At 51.6% G+C, this 19970-nt stretch overlaps 1 protein-coding gene across 1 annotated transcript in view; it reads left to right on the top strand.

Moving 5' to 3' along the window:
• The window catches only part of ACAN (aggrecan), a 35473-nt gene that overhangs the window by 5072 nt on the left and 10431 nt on the right, over window positions 1-19970 (top strand). Inside the window, exons 5-11 of the mRNA XM_024766481.1 lie at window positions 1770-2063; window positions 3086-3490; window positions 5364-5538; window positions 6037-6164; window positions 7472-7765; window positions 9545-9760; window positions 12723-15821. Coding sequence (XP_024622249.1) covers window positions 1770-2063; window positions 3086-3490; window positions 5364-5538; window positions 6037-6164; window positions 7472-7765; window positions 9545-9760; window positions 12723-15821 — 4611 coding nt within the window. The remainder of the gene's footprint in view (window positions 1-1769; window positions 2064-3085; window positions 3491-5363; window positions 5539-6036; window positions 6165-7471; window positions 7766-9544; window positions 9761-12722; window positions 15822-19970) is intronic.

The following is a 19970-nucleotide window of genomic DNA, read 5'->3' as shown; positions in this document are numbered from 1 at the left end:
AGCAGGCCCAGCGTGGGTGGGGGAGGGAAGGGTTAAGGAAGGAAGTGTCTGGCCCCCTCACTCTCCACGTTGGGGGAGGGCCTCAGCGGACCCAGGTACCTGCAAACTGGGCCATCACTGGGCCCAAGAATATTTATAGCTGGTCTCTCACCTGCGACTGTTCTTCCCAGCCAGGACCCCTGCTGCTTGACCAGCCCATCGCTGTCCCAAGCTCCGCTGCACAATTAAAGCCCAGCTCAGCCTTGTCACCCTCACAAAGGACCCCCTCCCACCCAGGCCACTCCAGGGAGAGCCTATCAGAAATGTCATTCCCAGGAGAGCTGGCTTCCCAGCCACCCTCTCTCAGCTTTTGTGCTGCCAGCCCCCAGCCCTATCCAGGCCACTCCAATGGGCTAGTTCTGGAGAGCACCAGGGGCAGTGAGAAGGAACCTATAGTCTTTCTCTGGTTTGTAAAGGGAGTTAAGTTTGATCACAGTCAGAGCTGAGCAAGTTACCCAGGCAAGTGGATGACACCCCTTCCCCCATCAGCACTGATTCACCCATTTTGACATTGCAAACTCTGCACCTCCACCCCTACCCCGAGATCACGGCTGCGCCCAGGCAGGAGAAGGGCTGACAACATGGCCACTGTGAGGCAGGGAACGTCCCCAGCTTCCTCACCACCGTGACCCCTTTCCTCATTCTCACCCCAGGGCCCAAGCCAGTAGATTGAGTAACGAATATTTGTGTTCCCACTTTGGGCTAATTAAAGACACTGATTAGGGCCAACCAGAGCTGCCACTGAGCAGGGACAGACAGAACAACCCCCGGGAGCGATGCCCACCACCCTATCCCTCCCTGCAGCACAACCTTGCTAGGTTTTCAAAAACAGTAAAAAGAGCCCACAGGCCCCCACCATTGCCCTTATGGACACTTCAGGGCCTAGAGACCCCAATTTGGGAAACACTGCTATTAGGGTCAAAGTCTGATGCCTGCTTTTCCCATCAGAATGTGGAATTGTAAAAAGGAGTGCTCCAGGGACTTCCCTGGTGGCGCAGTGGTTAAGAATTCGCCTGCCAATACAGGGGACACAGGTTTGAACCCTGGTCCAGGAAGATCCCACATGCCGTGGAATACCTAAGCCCGTGCGCCAAGCCCGTGCGCAGCAACCAAGACCCAACACGGCCAAATAAATTTAAAAAAAAAGCAAACAACCAAAAACTTCAAAAAAAAAAAAAGGAGTGCTCCAGTGACTTCCCTGGTGGCCCGGTGGTTAAGACTCTGCACTCCAATGCAGGAGCTGTGGGTTCGATCCCCGGTCAGGGAACTAGATCCCACATGCCTCAACAAAGATCCCATGTGCCGCAACTAAGACCTGACGCAGCCGAATAAATAAATATTTTTTTAAAGATCAGTTTAAAAAAAGGATTGTTCCAGTGGGCAATGCTTGACTCATAGGAGAGATGCCCCGGTGGTAGGAAGTTCCATAGAAAAGTGTGGGCGAAGATGCTTTCCGGCAGGAGTTTCCTCCCGGGCCTCACATTTGCTCTGCACTTTCCTCACTTCTTTGTCTTTTTGGCAGCTTCTTTATTGGTCCCTGTTTTAGGAAACTGACATCACCCCACCCAAAAGCCCATAGGAAGTGGAGGGCAGGATCTGAAATACAGACATGTGGGACCAGAGCTTTGAGAAGTTAGAGGCCAAACCCCAAGGAACCACATGGATCTCCCTGGGGACATGGGGCAGGCGTGGGAGGGAGCGCCTCACCCTGCTGGCTGTGTCTTTCGCAGGCGAGGTCTTTTATGCAACATCCCCGGAGAAGTTCACCTTCCAAGAGGCAGCCAATGAGTGCCGGCGGCTGGGCGCCCGGCTGGCCACCACGGGCCAGCTCTACCTAGCCTGGCAGAGTGGCATGGACATGTGCAGTGCCGGCTGGCTGGCCGACCGCAGCGTGCGCTACCCCATCTCCAAGGCCCGGCCCAACTGCGGGGGCAACCTCTTGGGCGTGAGGACTGTCTACCTGCACGCCAACCAGACGGGATACCCCGACCCCTCATCCCGCTACGACGCCATCTGCTACACAGGTGGGCTTGGGCTGGAGGCCGGAAAGGGGATCGTGCCACCGAAATTCGGGCCCAGAGGATGAGATCTTAGAATGGGGGGCTGGTTTCTACCCCCTCCAAAGGACCACTGGGTACCTGAACCCCTTGTCTTAGCACCCCCTATTTTCACGGGTTCCTAGGGGAGCTAAGGTAGAAGCACTGAAGGCTGCAGCGTACCCAGCCTTAAAACTAAAACTAAACTAAAACTTTAAAAAATGTTTTTATCTTATATTTTACACAGTCTAGTTTATACTTACAATTAAGTGCTAATTATTGGAGGGGAAAAAAAACAATGAATAATTTGGAGTTGAGTAAATTTTATGACAAAACTGGTGCTAGCACAACAACATAGCTCATTTCATGTTTAACTTCCACAGCCTAATCTTACATGAAGAGGGTTACTTGTGCAAAAATAATTAGAATTTCCCCCAAAACTTCTCTTAACCTTTCAATATTCCTACCACCCTGTTTGAAGTTCTAGCATCCTCATGGTTGCTCTCTTTGTTAATTACTAAATGGCTTGTTTCTGCCAGACCCCCATTTGCTCATGACTGAGGCAGGCAGTTCTCTCATGGCACCTTCATCAACTTCATGAGCCCCTGCATCCTTGGGAAGATTTTTCCATTTCTCATTGTAGCGGATTTACATTGTCCGGTTGGCTAGTTATAACATCAGATGGTCAACAGATACTCACAAGATAGGTAAGGAGACAACTGGCTGGCATTAATCAGGAAGGGATGTTGGAACAAGATGGCTTTGCAAGCAGTGAGCTGATTGGTCAGTCTTGTGCTCTGGTGACTGCATTCTCTTACAGTCTGGAAATCGTGGGCACCCCTATAATAAATACTCAAATCGTTGAGGACTCCTGCAATGGGCCTAGCCAGGTACCAGGCACACAGTAGGTGCTTTCCTTCCTTAGCAGATGAGGAGGCAGTCCGTTGCTCAGCTCCCCCAGGCCAGCCCCAGGCTGAGCACTAATGCCTGTCTTTAACCCCCGGCCCCAGGTGAAGACTTTGTGGACATCCCAGAAGATTTCTTCGGGGTGGGTGGTGAGGAGGACATCACCATCCAGACGGTGACCTGGCCTGATGTGGAGCTGCCTTTGCCACGAAACATCACCGAGGGTGAAGCCCGAGGCAACGTGATCCTCACGGTGAAACCCGTCTTTGACGTCACCCCTACTGCCCTGGAGCCCGAGGAGCCCTTCACTTTTGCCCCCGAAGTAGGGGCCACCGCCTTCTCTGAGGCCGAGAACAGGACTGGAGAGGCTACCCGGCCCTGGGCCTTTACCGAGGAGTCCACACCTGGCCTGGGCGCTCCGACGGCCTTCACCAGCGAGGACCTCGTCGTGCAGGTGACCGCAGCCCCAGGTGCAACTGAGGTCCCTGGGCAGCCACGACTGCCAGGGGGTAAGTGCCCGCCCCTCAGGGGGCTACATCGAGGGTAGGTGGAAAGAGCTTGGCCTTGGGGTCTTCTATACCTTTAGCTTAACCTGGGACGTGGGACAAGCCTCCCTCCTCTCAGACTTGACTCTCCTCATTTGTGAAACAAGGGGGATGGGCCAGACCAGTGATACCCATGCTCTTTTGTGTGTCTATCGCTCTTTTGTGTGTCTACGGCTCTTTTGCCACAAAGCATTTCCTTCCAATGAAGTCATAGGTGGTATATATCAACAGGTGGAGGTGAAGTGTGATGGAGAATGGGGGCTCTTTTTCCCAGGGACCCTCCTAACCCCATCAGGCACTTCCACAGAATAGAACTGCTTGAGGTCGGCTGCACTGGGTGACCCCTGGGCCTCTCACAGCACTGACCCTCCAGGACAGGGGTCAGCAAACTGGCCCATGGACCAAATCCAGCCCATCCTCTGTTTTTATATGGCCCATGAACTAAGAATTAAGAACCTTTTTAAATACTTGAGGGGAAAAGTCAAAAGAAGAAGAAGATTTTGTGACATATAATGAAAATTATATAAAATTCAAACTTTAATGTCTACAAATAAAATTTGATTGGAAAAAGAACCACACCCATTTGGTAACATGTTGTCTGTGGCCATTTAGGCTGTCATGGTAGGATTAAATAGTTGTGCAGAAACCATTTAGCCCACGAAGCCTAAAATGTGTTCTGTCTGGCCCTTTCCAGAAAACGTTTGCCACCCCAGTTCTGGGATGATGGTGTTTCAGGTGCTTAATAAGTGTCTGGATGATTGGAATGTCACATCACATAAAGCCCAGCTGGTCCCCAGACTCAAGTCCATGATCAGGAAGGACATACTGGGGTGGCCTCCTTAAGGACCTTGGTGGTGTCCCCTCCTGGAGGAGGGGCAAATGGACACTGCCATCCACCATCACACCCACGATACCACCAAGTGAGATTTCAGCCTGAATTGCCCAGATTAATACAGTATGTTGAGAAGGAAGAATTGTTTAGAAGTTTTGGAGTAACACCAACAGTAGCTGAGTCCCAGGGTTGGCCCAGGGCTGGAGAGACCCTCACTGTCTCCACGCGGCCACCACATGGGAAGGTGCCAATGGACACATGAACAGCTAACCCAGAACAGGACAAGAACAGGGGCAGACTCAGATTGGGGATCCACAGCTGTGACATAAACTGGCCAGTCATCCAGGGGAGTGTCAAAAGCAAATGTGTGTCCAGCTGAATGCAATGGGGGAGGCAGAGTAAGTAAGGGCTCCAGGATAAGCTGTGTGGAGCCCAGACCCTTTGGGAATCTGGCAAAAGCTATGAGCTCACTCCCCAGAAATACACCCGGTGCACCCACACAAACTCTTGTGGCCACTTTCAGGAGGACCACCCATCCCCTGAACCCTGGACCCTGGGCCAAGTGGAAGAAATGCAGTGGTTGTTTGATTTCTTCCTTATCCTTCTCTATATTTTCCAAATGCTCTGTAATGATTGTTTATTCTTTCCACAATAAGAGAAAATGCATTTGTTTTCAAGAGTAACGGGGAAAATGAGCAGCCTAGGAGTGGGGAGTCCAGAAAGGAGGGTTGGGAAGACTTACGGCAGAAGAGTCCTAGAAGACTCTCAAGGAGGTGGCTTTCAGGAGTGGTTTGAACAAGCAGAGAGGACTAGCTTGACTAGGAATCAGATCGGGAGTAGGAAAGGAAGGAGGGGATGAAGGGAGGTCATTCCTCAAGGAGCCGGGGCTCCCTCCATACCTGCAGAGCCTTGAGAACCAGGCACCATGGTCACTGGCATTGTGGCATCTGGTCCATGCCTTGAGCCTGACCTGTCTCTCCTTCTCTCCCTCTCCTCCCCACCCAGGAGTTGTGTTCCACTACCGCCCGGGCTCCTCCCGCTACTCGCTGACCTTTGAGGAGGCCCAGCAGGCCTGCCTGCGCACCGGGGCCGTCATCGCCTCGCCCAAACAGCTCCAGGCCGCCTATGAAGCAGGCTACGAGCAGTGTGACGCTGGCTGGCTGCAGGACCAGACCGTCAGGTGACAGACTAGATGGGTTTCCCTCCTAACCCAAACCCAACCATGAGAGGTCAGGCTTGGGGAGCCAGAGCGGGCACCCACCACACTGCATGCCCATTAATTAGTGGTTTCTGGCTAATCCCTTAATTTCTCCCTCAGAATCAAGGCATATTCTGAGACAGTGGGGATGGGCCTTAGGTGACATTAACTCCTTGGTCATTTCACCTCAAGAGACAAAGAGAGAGCTCCTTGTCAAGCCCCTCAGTCTTCCCCAGCTTGGCCCTTCCATGCCGTGGGCTTTCTTCTGAAGCCAGGAATCCCCCAGCGGCCCCCAGACCCTTCCCCCAGCCACACAGGGAATGAGCTGCCTGAGAGGTTCCTTCCTGGTTTGAATCCCACTGGACAGCAGAAAACACACCCTGCCCAAGTCCCCAAGTGACCTGCCGTCCACACTCTGAGGCCCTGCATCCCCAGGCCCCAGAACAGGCCTTCATCCGCCCTTCCCATCCTCCTCTGCAGATACCCCATTGTAAGCCCACGGACCCCATGTGTGGGTGACAAGGACAGCAGCCCGGGGGTCCGGACCTATGGCGTGCGACCACCATCAGAAACCTACGATGTCTACTGCTACGTGGACAGACTCGATGGTACAGACCACGTTCTCACATTTTGGTCTCTAGACAGGCAGGGGGCTGATGGGGTGACACAGAGAAGAGGGAATTACCATCCACCTAATCCCATTCCCACCTGGGCGGGGAGCAGGGGAAGGATCCTGTTTAAGAAAGAAGGGCTTCCCAGCCCGTCTCTCAGGTCAGGCCCCTCCTCTCCCTCCCAGATGGTTCATGTGGATTCCCCAGCATTGCGGGGGAGCGTTGGTTTCTTGAAAAAGCAATAAGTTCTAAGGATAAATGAATTAATTTACTTATACCAAAACGTATTACATACACCTTCTGCCTCATGGAGAATCCCAATGCCTATGAACAAATCAAAGGCTCTGACAAGTCCTGCAGTAAAAAATATCTCTTTAACTCTGCTTAACCAAGCATCGCCCAAGCTTAGTTAAACACAGACCCTTGGGGCTTCCCTGGTGGCACAGTGGTTGAGAGTCCGCTTGCCAATGCAGGGCACACGGGTTCGTGCCCCGGTCCAGGAGGATCCCACATGCCGCACAACGGCTGGGCCCGTGAGCCATGGCCGCTGGGCCTGCGCGTCCGGAACCTGTGCTCCGCGACGGGAGGGGCCACAACAGTGAGAGGCCCGTGTACCACAAAAAAACAAAAAACACAGACCCTTGTTTGGTCTTATTTCATTTCTTTTCATTTCAATTAAAATCACCAAATTACCGTTCCAGTGAACCCAATTTTGGAAATGCTCGTATTCAAGAAAGATCTCAACATTGCCACTCACTTGTTTTGGGAACTGGACAAGTTACTTAACCTCCTAGGCCTCAGTTTCCTCATCTATAAAATGTGGCTGATTTATGCTTATGTCAGACTTTTTTGAGTATTAAATAAGACGTGTATGAAAAGTGCCTGGTATAAGCAGGTTTTCAGTAAATGTGAACTTCCTTCCCCAAAATCAGACAGAGACCTGGGTATTGTTCTGGGTATTGGGACCCCAACCCCCAACAGGGGCTACAGGCCCCACCTCCTGCCCTCGATGAGCTCACAGGGTGGGGATGACAGTGGGGCGGGTGGGTTGGCAGGTCCATAGCATTCAGTGCTCAGTGACTAAGTGCTGTGGTTAGGGGGAGCACGGGGTGCCCAAGGGAGTTCTTCTCTTAGCCAGAGGAGAGGGTGTCTAAGTGTGACTGGAGAATCCAGAAAGGTGGGAAGGTTCTTCCCATGGTGAGAAACCAACTCATCTTACTTCAGCTGCCCTGCCCCTGGGTGAGCAGAGGCTGCTCTGGCCGTGAGGGTGGAGGGTCACACCTGCCATCTGCCTCTGCCCCCAGGGGAGGTGTTCTTCGCCACACGCCCGGAGCAGTTCACCTTCCAGGAAGCACAGGAGTTCTGTGAAACCCAAAACGCCACACTGGCCACCACGGGCCAGCTCTATGCTGCCTGGAGCCACGGCCTGGACAAGTGCTACGCTGGCTGGCTATCTGACGGCAGCCTCCGCTACCCCATCGTCACCCCAAGGCCTGCCTGCGGCGGGGACAAGCCAGGTGTGAGAACCGTCTATCTCTACCCCAACCAGACAGGCCTCCTGGACCCGCTGTCCCGGCACCACGCCTTCTGCTTCCGAGGTATGTGCCTTCACCTCTCCTCTGGCACCCCTTCTGTCTGGGGTGGTGACTCCCCCGGCTCATCCCCCCTGACCTCCGTCCATCCATCACAGCAAAGAGGAAAAAGTCAGTTTTTCTGGGCAGGGGCAGCTCTGGAGATAGCATGACCTTAGACTTTGACCCCAAGGCAAGCACATCCTTCTAAAATGCTCCCAGAGACACATAGAGATAAGTGAGTAAGAACTTGGGCTCTAAGATCAGGCAGACCTGAATTTTAATCATGGCTCTGCTGCTTAGTAGCTATGTGACCTTGTGCAAGTCACTTAACCTCTCTGTTCCTCTGCTTCATCTATAAAATAGTGATACAATAGTTTTTACCTCAAAGAGTTGCTGGAAGGACTAACAAGGGTAGTGCACACAGAATGCTTGGCATAGTGCCTAGGACATAGTAAGTGCTCGATAAATGTTACCTTTATTATTATAAGTAAATAACACACACACATATATGTTCATATACTGTTTTAATTTGTACACCTTTGTCAAATTTTCACCTTCTAAATATTTCTGTGATGAGTTTAGTCAAATTATTATTCTTCACCAAGCACCAAAAATTCACATTTTAAATTTACCCATGCTGGGTACTCGATGCCATGTTACCAGAGTTCTGAGAGTGATGTCATCAAACAACTCAGTGGGCATGGCCAAGGCCTTGCTGGGTTCTGAATGGATGAGTTCTCACAAGGTCCATGGGTCTAGATGCACTGCCTAGAATGTAGATTGTGGTAATGGCTTGTGCCATATTTTACATATTATACATCAAAACTCAGTATATTTATAACTGCCCATGAATCTGTAATTATTTCAAAATAAAGTTAATTTTAAAAAACCCTGAGAACCCCAAAGTTTCCCAGACTTTCAGGTCCCCTTTTAAAACCTAATTCAAAGAAAGTTCAGTCCCACTCTGCCAGCCTAAGAAAGCCAATCCCCTCCCAGAGGATTTGATGAGGCTCTTGTCCCAGTACCCTTCTCCATGCTCTGGGATTTGGAAGCCAAGCCAGTTAGCCTCCCAGTAAATTCCTCCCATGCATCTCCACCATCCATGCCCAACCCTCTGTAAACTCAGCCTCTTATATAACTGCCAAGAAGTTTGGCTTCCTTCCCAATCGAGCCCACTAAACCAGAACAATTACCCCCAGTCAATGAATCCTGCCTTCAGCCATCAGTGCCAGGATGGCTTCATGCATTTTAAATAGCACTCTCCTGATTTTGATCCAGACACACTTGGAATATAATTTCTGTCCCCAAGAAAAGCAGCATCATTGCAGTACTTGAGAGCAGAGAGTCTGGCACCAGATACTTGGGTCCAAAGACTAGATCTATCACTTAGAAGCCACTGACACTGGAGAAGTCACTTACCTCTGTGCCTTAGTTTCCCTATCTGTAAATGAGATAACAGTATCTGTTTCACATGGCCATTGTGGGATAAAATGATTTTATATGCATAACACCTTTAAACAACGCCTGGCAGGTATAATAGATTCTGCAGAAGAGGTGCCCCAGACCACTCTGAAATAAAGTGCCAATGGTGTGTGCATATCGATATAGCTGATGCAAACGGCTCTTATTAATTGAGGACAAGAGCCATCCTACTGGACTGGGTTGGGTGGTGGGAGGCCAAGGACCAGTAAGGTTTGTGCACTGGCCTGGCCCACCTCAGGATCCCCTAGTTCCCCTCAAGAAGGGCCAGCCTGGATTGGGTCACTGGTAAGAAGGAACCCTCACCACCCACATGCCCTTTAGGCATCCCAGCGGCGCCCTCTCCAGGAGAAGAGGAGGGTAGCACACCCACAGAGCGCCCTGAGGTGGAAGACTGGATCACTACTGAAGTGGGGCCCAGCGTGGCTGCTGTCCCTGTTGGGGAGGAGACAACTGCAATCCCAGACTTCACCACTGAGCCAGAAAACCAGACGGAATGGGAGCCCGCCTACACGCCAGCGGGCACTTCCCCACTGCCAGGTCTGTGTGGCTCAGGCTCCGGGCCACGTCCCAATGCGTCACACGCCTGGCAGCCTAGGGTGTGCCCCGGTGGGAGGAGGGCAGGGTGGTCTCCCCCTGGGACTTGTGCTCTGTTTCCCCAGCCCTTACACTAGCTAAGCGTGCCGCTGTGGGCAACTTCGGCCACCTCAGCGGGCCTCTAGGACCAACCCCAAGGGAGAGAAAAGGCAGCTTTGTTCATAAAACACACCTCTTTCCCTCTCTCTCTGTCTCTCTCTTTCTCCCTCTCTGTCTCTCTCTGTCTCTCCGCACTGTCTTCCAGCTACGCACCCCAAATGCCCAGCACTGTGTCAATCAGAGGGCTCTCACTCTGTGCTCCTGCATTTACACCCCTACTCTCTAACCTCTTAAAAACTCTCTTGCAGGGGGAGCTCCAGTAGAGGGGAAAGGGCCTGGGAGGGGGTGGCTGTGGCAGTCTGACTGTGACCTGTCTCCTTGCCCCACTTCTCCTTCCGTGTCCCTCTTCTGGGCCAGACGTCCCCAGTCAGAACTTGCTGAGCAACATCTGTTATGATTAAATCAGATGGGATTTGATGGGATGAAATCGGAAGACCCCCAAACCCTATTGGAAAAAGTGTTTTCTAGCCATAAGGTTTGGGAAATCCTGGCTTACAGGAAGATACAGATTTCCCCCACTGCAGACCTTCTCAGAGCCTTGGATATGCTAATATGCACTGTAAGGCAGAGGGGGTCAATATATTCAGTGTGTGCCAAATGAATCTGATCAGCGGGTCTTTTTTTATCATGGAGCATTTTCATTTTTTGTAATTTATTTATTTATTTATTTAGGCTGTGTTGGGTCTTCGTTGCTGCACGTGGCCTTTCTCTAGTTGTGGCGAATGGGGGCTGCTCTTTGTTGCAGTGTGTGGTCTTCTCAGGGCTTCTCATTGCAGTGGCTTCTCTTGTTGCAGAGCACGGGCTCTAGGTGCACGGGCTTCAGTAGTTGTGGCTCGTGGGCTCTAGAACGCAGGCTCAGTAGTTGTGGTGCACGGGCTTAGTTGCTATGCAGCATGTGGGATCTGCCCGGACCAGGGCTCGAACCTGTGTCCCCTACATTGGCAGGTAGATTCTTAATCACTGTGCCACCAGGGAAGCCCCTTCACGGAGCATTTTTAACATGGCCCACTTTGGGTAAGGCTGAATTAGAGCAATGCACAGTAACCTGTGTGCACCTTTTAGAGTCAACTCGCCCAGGGGTACATGCATTTGAAGAAAGGAATATATCAAAGCTTCCCACTAATTTATCCAGTCATTCAGTGCACAGTTCTCAAGCAATTTGGCCACACCAAGTGCTCCTCTGGGTACTGGAAATGCAAAACCAGAAGGTAAAGGTGCATCAGTGGAGCAGGTGGGATTCTAACCCAAAGACCTCACCCAGCAGCCATACCTGCTTGAGGCCCTTTCCTTGACCTTCACAAGGACAAGAATAACCAAGGCCTCTTTGGCATGAGTGTGTGGCTTGGCACAGGACTCGGGCAGCCACTAACAGGAGTTATCCATGGGAGGGGACTCCAGTGGCCCCATAGAAATGTTTTCCAATATTTCTTCAGTTCCCCACCACCTCGCTGATTTGAGCCTTACCAGGGAACCATCTCTACTGCTATTAACTCTGTATCTTTTTCTTTAAATTGACCTCCTTTTGAATAGAAATGTAGATGTATTTCAAAGAGAATCGTTATTTATATATATATATATATATATATATATAGGGTTGGCCAAAAAGTTCATTCGGGTTTTTCCATAGCCTCTTACCGAAAAACCCAAACAAACTTTTGGCCAACCCAATACATGTATGTGTGTGTGTGTGTATATATCCATTTAAAATCGTCTTACATGTCACCACTGCTATATCGCACTCCCCACCTCCGCTCCAGGATTCTCCTTTAAGTGAGAGTAGGCTGTAAACCTGCCCACTGGGACCCAGTACCTTCTGTGCTCATGTTCTCTGCCTGGGAAATTAGCCCAAAAATACATGCAAGGTATAATCCCAGCTAGTTATTTTTAAATGGCAAAGGAAACAAGACAGAAAGAAAATGATGTAACCATGATTATTTAGGATGGTGGGGTTTTCTTTTCTGTTCTTTTCTTTTTTTTCTATATTTTCCAAGTCCTCTGTAATAGGGCTCTCAGAATTGAAAAAGTTCACGTATTTTTGCAAACATCACCTGGCCCTCTCAGCCTCAGAGGGATGGGTCCGGATTAACAATTCCCACTTTCAAGGAGTATCAGCATGGTAGGGAGAGCTTATTAAAACGCATAGTGTGGGCTTCCCTGGTGGCGCAGTGGTTGAGAGTCTGCCTGCCACTGCAGGGGACACAGGTTCGCGCCCTGGTCCTGGGAGATCCCACATGCCGCAGAGCGGCTGGGCCTGTGAGCCATGGCCGCTGAGCCCGCGCGTCTGGAGCCTGTGCTCCGCAACGGGAGAGGCCCGCGTAACGCGAAAAAAAAAAAAAAAAAACACATAGTGCCATGTCCCGCCCCAGAATTCCTAAGTCAATGGAGCTGGGGTAGGATCTGAGAATTTGCTTTTCTGTCAAGTTCCCAGGTGATGTTGGTGCTGATGGTCTGGAGACCACACTTTAAAAATCATGGTTTTAGATAAATGAGGTAATAATGTGGAAGTACTTGAAAAGTGACCTTGACTGTCTTCAGTGCCAGCCAGTCCCCCACATTCTGTAACTAGTGTGAATGGCACCCCCTAGGGTCTCACAAAGCATAGCCTGAGGGTGGCGGGGAGTTTCCTGGTCCCCATCCTTCCCAAGAGGCTGTGCAAGGTTCCATTAGAAAATGTCTGGACACATCTCTGAGCACTTGAGAGAAAAGTTTTACTGTGGAAGGAATGGAGTTCAGCTTCTCTGCATGAGCTTAAAATGGGGCAGAGTTACTAAATCCACACCTCATCTTTCTTCTTCCTTTCCTCCAGGAGTCCCTCCTACATGGCTTCCCACTAGCACAGCAACAGAGGAGAGCACAGAAGGCCCTTCTACAACGGAAGTGCCCTCAGCCTCAGAGGAGCCATTGCCCTCAGAAAAGCCGTTGCCCTCAGAAGAACCATTCCCGTCAGAGGAGCTATTCCCCTCAGAGGAACCGTTCCCCTCAGAGAAACCGTTCCCCTCAGAGGAGCTGTTCCCCTCAGAGGAGCCATCCACACTTTCAGCCCCAGTGCCCAGCAGGACTGAGCTGCCAGGCTCTGGGGAGGTATCTGGGGTGCCTGAAGCCAGTGGTGACTTCACAGGCAGTGGCGAAATTTCAGGACACCTAGACTCCAGTGGGCAGCCCTCAGGGGAAATTGCAAGTGGGCTGCCCTCTGAAGACCTTGACTTCAGTGTGCTCACCCCTACAGTGGGCTCAGGCCTGCCTGTGGAAAGCGGACTGGCTTCAGGAGATGAAGATAGAATTACGTGGACCACCACTCCTAAAGTTGACAGGTTGCCCTCTGGAGGTGAGGTCCCAGAGGGCTCTGTCTCTGGAGTAGGGGACCTCAGTGGACTTTCTTCTGTAGGTGAGGATCATCTAGAGACCTCTGCTTCTGGAGTAGGGGACCTTAGTGGACTTCCTTCTGGAGAAGGTCCAGAAGCCTCTGCCTCTGGAATAGAGGATCTCAGCAGACTTCCTTCTGGAGAAGGTCCAGAAGCCTCTGCCTCTGGAGCAGAGGACCTTAGTGGACTTCCTTCTGGAAGAGAGGGTCTAGAGATCTCTGCCTCTGGAGTAGGGGACATCAGTGGACTTCCTTCTGGAGGAGAGGGTCTAGAGACCTCTGTCTCTGGAGTAGAGGACCTCAGTGGACTTCCTTCTGTAGGTGAGGATCATCTAGAGACCTCTGCTCCTGGAGTAGGGGACCTTAGTGGACTTCCTTCTGGAAGGGAAAGTCTGGAGATCTCTGCTTCTGGAGCTGAGGATCTTAGTGGGTTGACTACTGGAAAAGAAGACTTGATTGGGTCAGCTTCTGGAGTCTTGGACCTTGGCAGAATACCTTCTGGAACCCTAGGAAGTGGGCAAGCTCCAGAAGCAGTTGGCCTTCCCTCTGGATTTAGTGGTGAGTATTCCGGGGTGGACCTTGGAAGTGGCCCATCTTCTGGCCTTCCTGACTTCAGTGGACTTCCATCTGGGTTCCCAACTGTCTCCCTAGTGGATACTACATTGGTGGAAGTGGTCACAGCCACCACTGCAGGTGAACTAGAAGGAAGGGGAACCATTGGCATCAGTGGTGCTGGAGAAACATCTGGGCTGCCCTTCAGTGAGTTGGACATTAGTGGAGGAGCAAGCCGACTCTCTTCAGGAGCTGAACTCAGTGGCCAGGCATCTGGGACTCCTGACATCAGTGGGGAAACATCTGGACTCTTTGGTGTCAGTGGACAGCCATCAGGGTTTCCTGACATTAGTGGGGGAACATCTGGACTTTTTGAGGTCAGTGGGCAGCCATCAGGGTTTTCTGGGGAAACATCTGGTGTGACTGAGCTTAGTGGACTGTCCTCCGGACAACCAGAAATCAGTGGAGAAGCTTCTGGAGTTCTTTCTGGCAGTGGTCCACCATTTGGCATAACCGACCTGAGTGGAGAAACGTCCGGGATCCCTGATCTCAGTGGGCAGCCATCGGGGTTACCAGGGTTCAGTGGGACAACATCTGGAATCCCTGACCTGGTTTCCAGTGCCATGAGTGGCAGTGGTGAATCTTCTGGCATTACATTCGTGGACACCAGTTTGGTTGAAGTGACCCCAACTACATTTAAAGAAGAAGAAGGTTTAGGGTCCGTAGAACTCAGTGGCCTCCCTTCAGGAAAGGCAGATCTCTCAGGCACATCTGGGATAGTGGATGTCAGTGGACTCTCTTCTGGAGTAATTGACTCCAGTGGGTTTACACCCCAGCCTCCAGAATTCAGTGGCCTGCCAAGCAGAGTAGCTGAGGTCAGTGGAGAGTCCTCTGGAGCTGAGAGTGGGAGCAGCCAGCCCTCCGGAGCATATGACGGCCGTGGACTTCCATCTGGTTTCTCCACTGTCTCTCTTGTAGACAGAACTTTGGTGGAATCTGTAACCCAGGCTCCAACAGCCCAAGAAGCAGGAGAAGGGCCTTCGGGCATTTTGGAACTTAGTGGTGCCCCGTCTGGAGCACCAGACATGTCTGGAGACCATTCAGGACTTTTGGACCTAAGTGGACTTCAGTCTGGACTGGTAGAGCCCAGTGGAGAGCCATCAAGTACTCCATATTTTAGTGGGGACTTTTCTGGCACCACTGATGTAAGCGGAGAATCCTCTGCACCCACGAGCACGAGTGGGGAGGCCTCAGGACTTCCAGAAGTTACTTTAATCATTTCTGAGTTCGTGGAGGGTGTTACTGAACCAACTGTTTCCCAGGAACTGGGCCAAAGACCCCCTGTAACATACACCCCCCAGCGTTTTGAGTCCAGTGGAGAAACCTCTGCATCTGGGGATGCACCAAGGTTCCCCGGGTCTGGGGTAGAAGCAGCATCAGTCCCAGAATCCAGCAGCGAGACGTCTGCCTATCCTGAGGCTGAGGTGGGAGCATCTGCTGTCCCCGAGGCCAGCGGAGGCACTTCCAGGTCCCCTGATCTGAGTGGAACCACCTCCACCTTCCATGAAGCTGATCTGGAGGGAGCCTCAGGCCTGGGAGTGACAGGTAGCACCTCAGCCTTTCAGGAAGGCCCCAGGGAGGGCTCGGCTGCCCCGGAAGTGCGCGGAGAGTCAACCACCACCTATGATGTGGGCACAGAGGCATCAGGCTCACCTTCGGCCACTCCCATGGCTTCTGGAGACAGGACTGAAATCAGCAGAGACCTGTCTGGTCACACCTCGGGGTTGGATGTTGTCATCAGCACCACCATCCTGGAATCCAAGTGGACTCAGCAGACCCAGAGCCCTGCAGAGGCGCATCTAGAAATCGAGTCCTCAAGCCCCGTGCACTCAGGAGAAGAGACCCAAACAGCCGAAACACCCACCTCCCCAGCTGATGCTTCCATCCCAAACTCTCCAGGAGGGACAGATGAATCAGAGGCAACCATGGCAGGTATTGTTGGGATTATTTTCCGTTAAATGGGTTTGGGTAGTTCAGACTGTAGCCGTGTAGATTCAAGTTCTGAGCACAGATGAGCTGTGCAGCCTCAAGCAATTTTCTTAACCTCTCTGAGCGTCATTTGTAGCACGGGAATAGTACCAAGAAAGATTAAGCAAGATATAAACATGTAGAGAACAAGCGTCCTACTTTGCACACAGTGCACACTTGTAGATTCGTGATCATTGTTACAGTGGAGTTACATGACACAAACGTTTATATGTGAATTCAGCTGTCTGTACTTGGCACGGGAGGCACTATTTAGATAGTGCTGGAAATTCTGCTTATGCCCCTTTCCCATGGAGTGAGTGTGAGATGAGAGGATGAATCTGCTGAGGACATTTATGCCCCCAGCATTTGCTTTGTGCAGGGTGAAAACCTGCACAGTTCAAGGAACTATGAAGTGTCCTTTTGGCTGCGTCCTGCCTTTAGACCCTGCCTCCCCACCCTCACCCCGTGCGGGTGCACTGTAGTGATGGCCTCACCTTGACACAAACCTGGCACTGGGCACCGGAGGCCGATGATTTTCCTTTGCTTTTTGCGTTGGGATCCCTTGCCTCCCCCTGTGTACTGAGAGACCTTCCCCGGTCAGAGAGCCCCCAACCACTCCCAGATGCTGGGACTCAGGAGGGACAGGGTCCTCAGAAGCGTGTTGACCCAGAACCAGCCTTGTGGGCTTCTGGGGCCTTGGGCCCCACCCTCGAGGTCGTAGAGGCTGTGCTGTACCCCAGGCATCTACATTCTTGATGCTCAGCCTCTCCCCGGGGGTTGCAGACCCCACCACCTGTGCCAAGGAGCCCTGTGGTGCTGGGACCTGCCGGGAGACAGAGGGACACATCATATGCCTGTGTCCCCCTGGCCACACTGGCAAGCACTGAGACATAGGTAAGAGCCTCGTCGGCCATGGGGGGTGCAGACAGAGGGGTTGGGAGGAGGCAACCAAGGTCAGTTGGGGCTCAGGCTTCTCACACTGGGAAGGAGAGTACACAGTGACGTGCTGGGTAGCAGGCACAGGGTAAACACGGCACGTCTTTCTAGAGCGTCCGGTCTACATGGAGGTTTAGGAGAAAAAAGTCAAATAATTAAACTGAGAAATAGTTCGTTTTTTTTGTCAAGCCAATGATTGTTTTATGAAAACGTGCTGGAATTTTGAAGATAAAACTTGAGACTTCAAAGAAATGTTGAGCTAGGGTGTGTGCTGAGGAGACCCCGTCATGCCCCACAGCTCCCGGGAGGGAATCGCCATGGAGGCTGTCTTGCGTCATGCAGAGTGGAGCCCTCCAGGAAAGACCCTATGGTCCCCTCCATGCTTGCGTCTGGGCGGGGTTTGGGTCCCCTTCTGGCCCTGAAGGAGATGACACAGACAGAGCTTGTCACTCCCAGCTCCAGGATTCAAGGCTGCAGGTCAGCTGTGACCCAGCAGTGCCCTACCCCTGGGCACCCACCCCCCTGGGACCCCTGTTTGCCCAAGCAGCTTGTGGGATGAGTGAGGAGCCTGGGAGATCCTCTGATTGAAGGTGGCCCTGAAAACAAGATGATTAGAATCTACCTGTCGCTCCCTGAGCACCTTGAGGCCTGTGGCCATGAGGACATCTCAGCTCATGAACATCACCACCCTTGAGAAAAGAAACGCCCGGTCCCCTCCAAGCTCAGATTCTTGGGTTAGCTCTCTGCGCTGCTCCCAGGCCCTTAGCCCCGCCCTGTCTGAGGTCAGGCGTCAGAGACCCAAGGCCTTCCCTAAAAGGGCTTCATACCTAGGACACATGCAAAATACCTTTACATCATACACAAAGAAGCATTCTGTGTTTATAGACATTAATATATATGCAAAATAACACCTCATAATACATTATATACTCATAATATAAAGATGCTGTATCCTTGGCACTTAGACAGGAAATATATATGTTTATATAAACAGGCACTAAGGTGAATACCTATTCACTCTCTCCCGATTTGGGGTCAGCCTCTGCCCACGTGTGGGGGGCCGTGACTGAGAACACTATGGGCCTCCATGACCAGAGAAGGTAGGCTCTCCTAGGAAGGTCCTGGCCTTTCTACCGAGGGGACAGTGTTTCCACTGAGCCACAGTGACCCCAGGAGCTATAGACATACCCCTCTGTCATCCACCCCCAAGGGGAAGGCAGAGCACTGCCTCTGTCCTGGGAGAGCCCACCCCTTATGAAAACTTGGGGAGACCTTGTGCGCTTTCCAGCACACAAAGTCTTCAGTCGGCAGTGGGAGTGGCTCTGTCTGTCCCGTGAGCAGTGCCCCTGGAGGGCATCGTGCCAGGTGTGCAGACACGTCCCCCACTGGGTCTGGGTGTGCAGGTGGAGAGCAGCAGGGGGCCCATCTTGGGTGAAGTGTTGTGGAGCTCAGCTCTGTCAGCCAGCTCATCCTGGGTCAGCGAGGAACAGACTCAGAGCCCGACAGGACTTCCGGGGTGGGGACAGCCACCAGGACCAGAACCCCCTTGCCCTCTTTCGGTATCTTCTGACACCTCTCTCCATTCTTAGCAACTGCTTCCCCAACCTGATGCTTGAAGCAAAAATGTGACGCTGGTATCAGAAGTCACACAGCAAGGCTCATGTCCTGGCACCTCTGAAATTAGAAGTAGGTGACAATGGCCCTTAACTTATCTGCTATAAGGACAGCTTTTCTCTAATGGTGTTTATTTCCAAAGGGCTTTCTTTCCCACAGTTTCTTCCTAGGCAGCTCTGAGAGCTTGGTAATCATCCCCATTTGAAACTGCAGCACAGAGAGGTTAAGTGATTTGCTTAACTTCACTGAGCAAGTCCAATCAAGAACTGAGGTATTTGCTGTTTAACACACTCGGTTAAATAAGAAGCCTTCTCTTGAACATAACAACCGGTTGTCGGTCTTAAAGAGCTAGAAGCCAGACCTCAGGGGAACCAGAATGAAGAATAGCTGTAGAATTGGAGTTGGTCCAACTAGACACTCACAGACAAGCCCTCACTACCTCATTTGTAAATAGGGTCAAAGGTAGCGGTTCTCAGCTTCAAAAAAATTCTGATGCCTGGGTCCCTCCCCCGCAGATTCTGATTGGAGTGTTTCTGTGGCCTTGGCACTGGGTCTCATCCCCGCAGATTCTGATTGGAATGGCCTTGGCACTGGGGTTTTTTTTTGTTTTTTGTTTTTGGGTTTTTATTTGCGGTATGCGGGCCTCTCACTGTTATTGCCTCTCCCGTCGCGGAGCACAGGCTCCGGACGCACAGGCTCAGCGGCCATGGCTCACGGGCCCAGCTGCTCCGCGGCGTGTGGGATCTTCCCAGACTGGGGCATGAACCCGTGTCCCCTGCATCAGCAGGCGGACTCTCAACCACTGCGCCACCAGGGAAGCCCAGCACTGGGGTTTTTTAAACTCCCAAGTGACTCCAGTGTGCAGTCAGAGCTGAGAAACACTGCCATGAGGATTAAGACCATCTGTGTACATCTGACCAGTTCCCCTTCCCCATCTCTCAAGCCACTGATTACAAAAAGCTTTGTCATCTCTAAAGGGCAAGTGGTAAGAGTCATCCACATGCAAAATCTGGGGTCCATGACTCTACCCGTGGGGTCCCAAGTCGCTCCTGTTCAATTAAGGCTCAAGATCTGGTGCTTCCAAAAGGACTGCAGAAGGTGTCCAGTATCCACAGATCACCCACCTGTCATCTGGCTCTAGAACTGGGAACCACAGGTTGTTAAAAGACCGTATAGATCAGTGTCATCTTGTTTAGTCAGCGTTCCACAAATAAGTTCTTGCTAAATTATTAATCTCTACTCTTTACATCAAAATAAATATGTTTAATGAATACTTAGATTCTTTAGCAATTAAAAGCAGGACTGGGGACTTCCCTGGCGGTCCAGTGGTTAAGACTCTGCGCTTCCCACTGCAGGGGGCGCAGGTTTGGTCCCTGGTCAGGGAACTAAGATTCCGCATGCCTAGCAACGTGGCCAAAAAAGAAAAGCAGGACCGTCCTATTCGGATCCACTTAAAAAGCAGAAGCATCCTCCCCACCTCCATTGCTAATACAGTATTTCCTGTGGGGATTAGATTTCTGATTCTGAGGCTTCAATCCTGGCTACTCCTTAGAATCACCTGGG

This window comes from Neophocaena asiaeorientalis, unplaced genomic scaffold (genome assembly GCF_003031525.2).
Source record: "Neophocaena asiaeorientalis asiaeorientalis breed wild unplaced genomic scaffold, Neophocaena_asiaeorientalis_V1.1 scaffold346, whole genome shotgun sequence".
In the NCBI taxonomy this organism is placed as follows: domain Eukaryota; kingdom Metazoa; phylum Chordata; class Mammalia; order Artiodactyla; family Phocoenidae; genus Neophocaena; species Neophocaena asiaeorientalis.
Note: the sequence above shows the minus strand (reverse complement) of the source record. Positions and strands in the feature narration are given on the sequence as shown.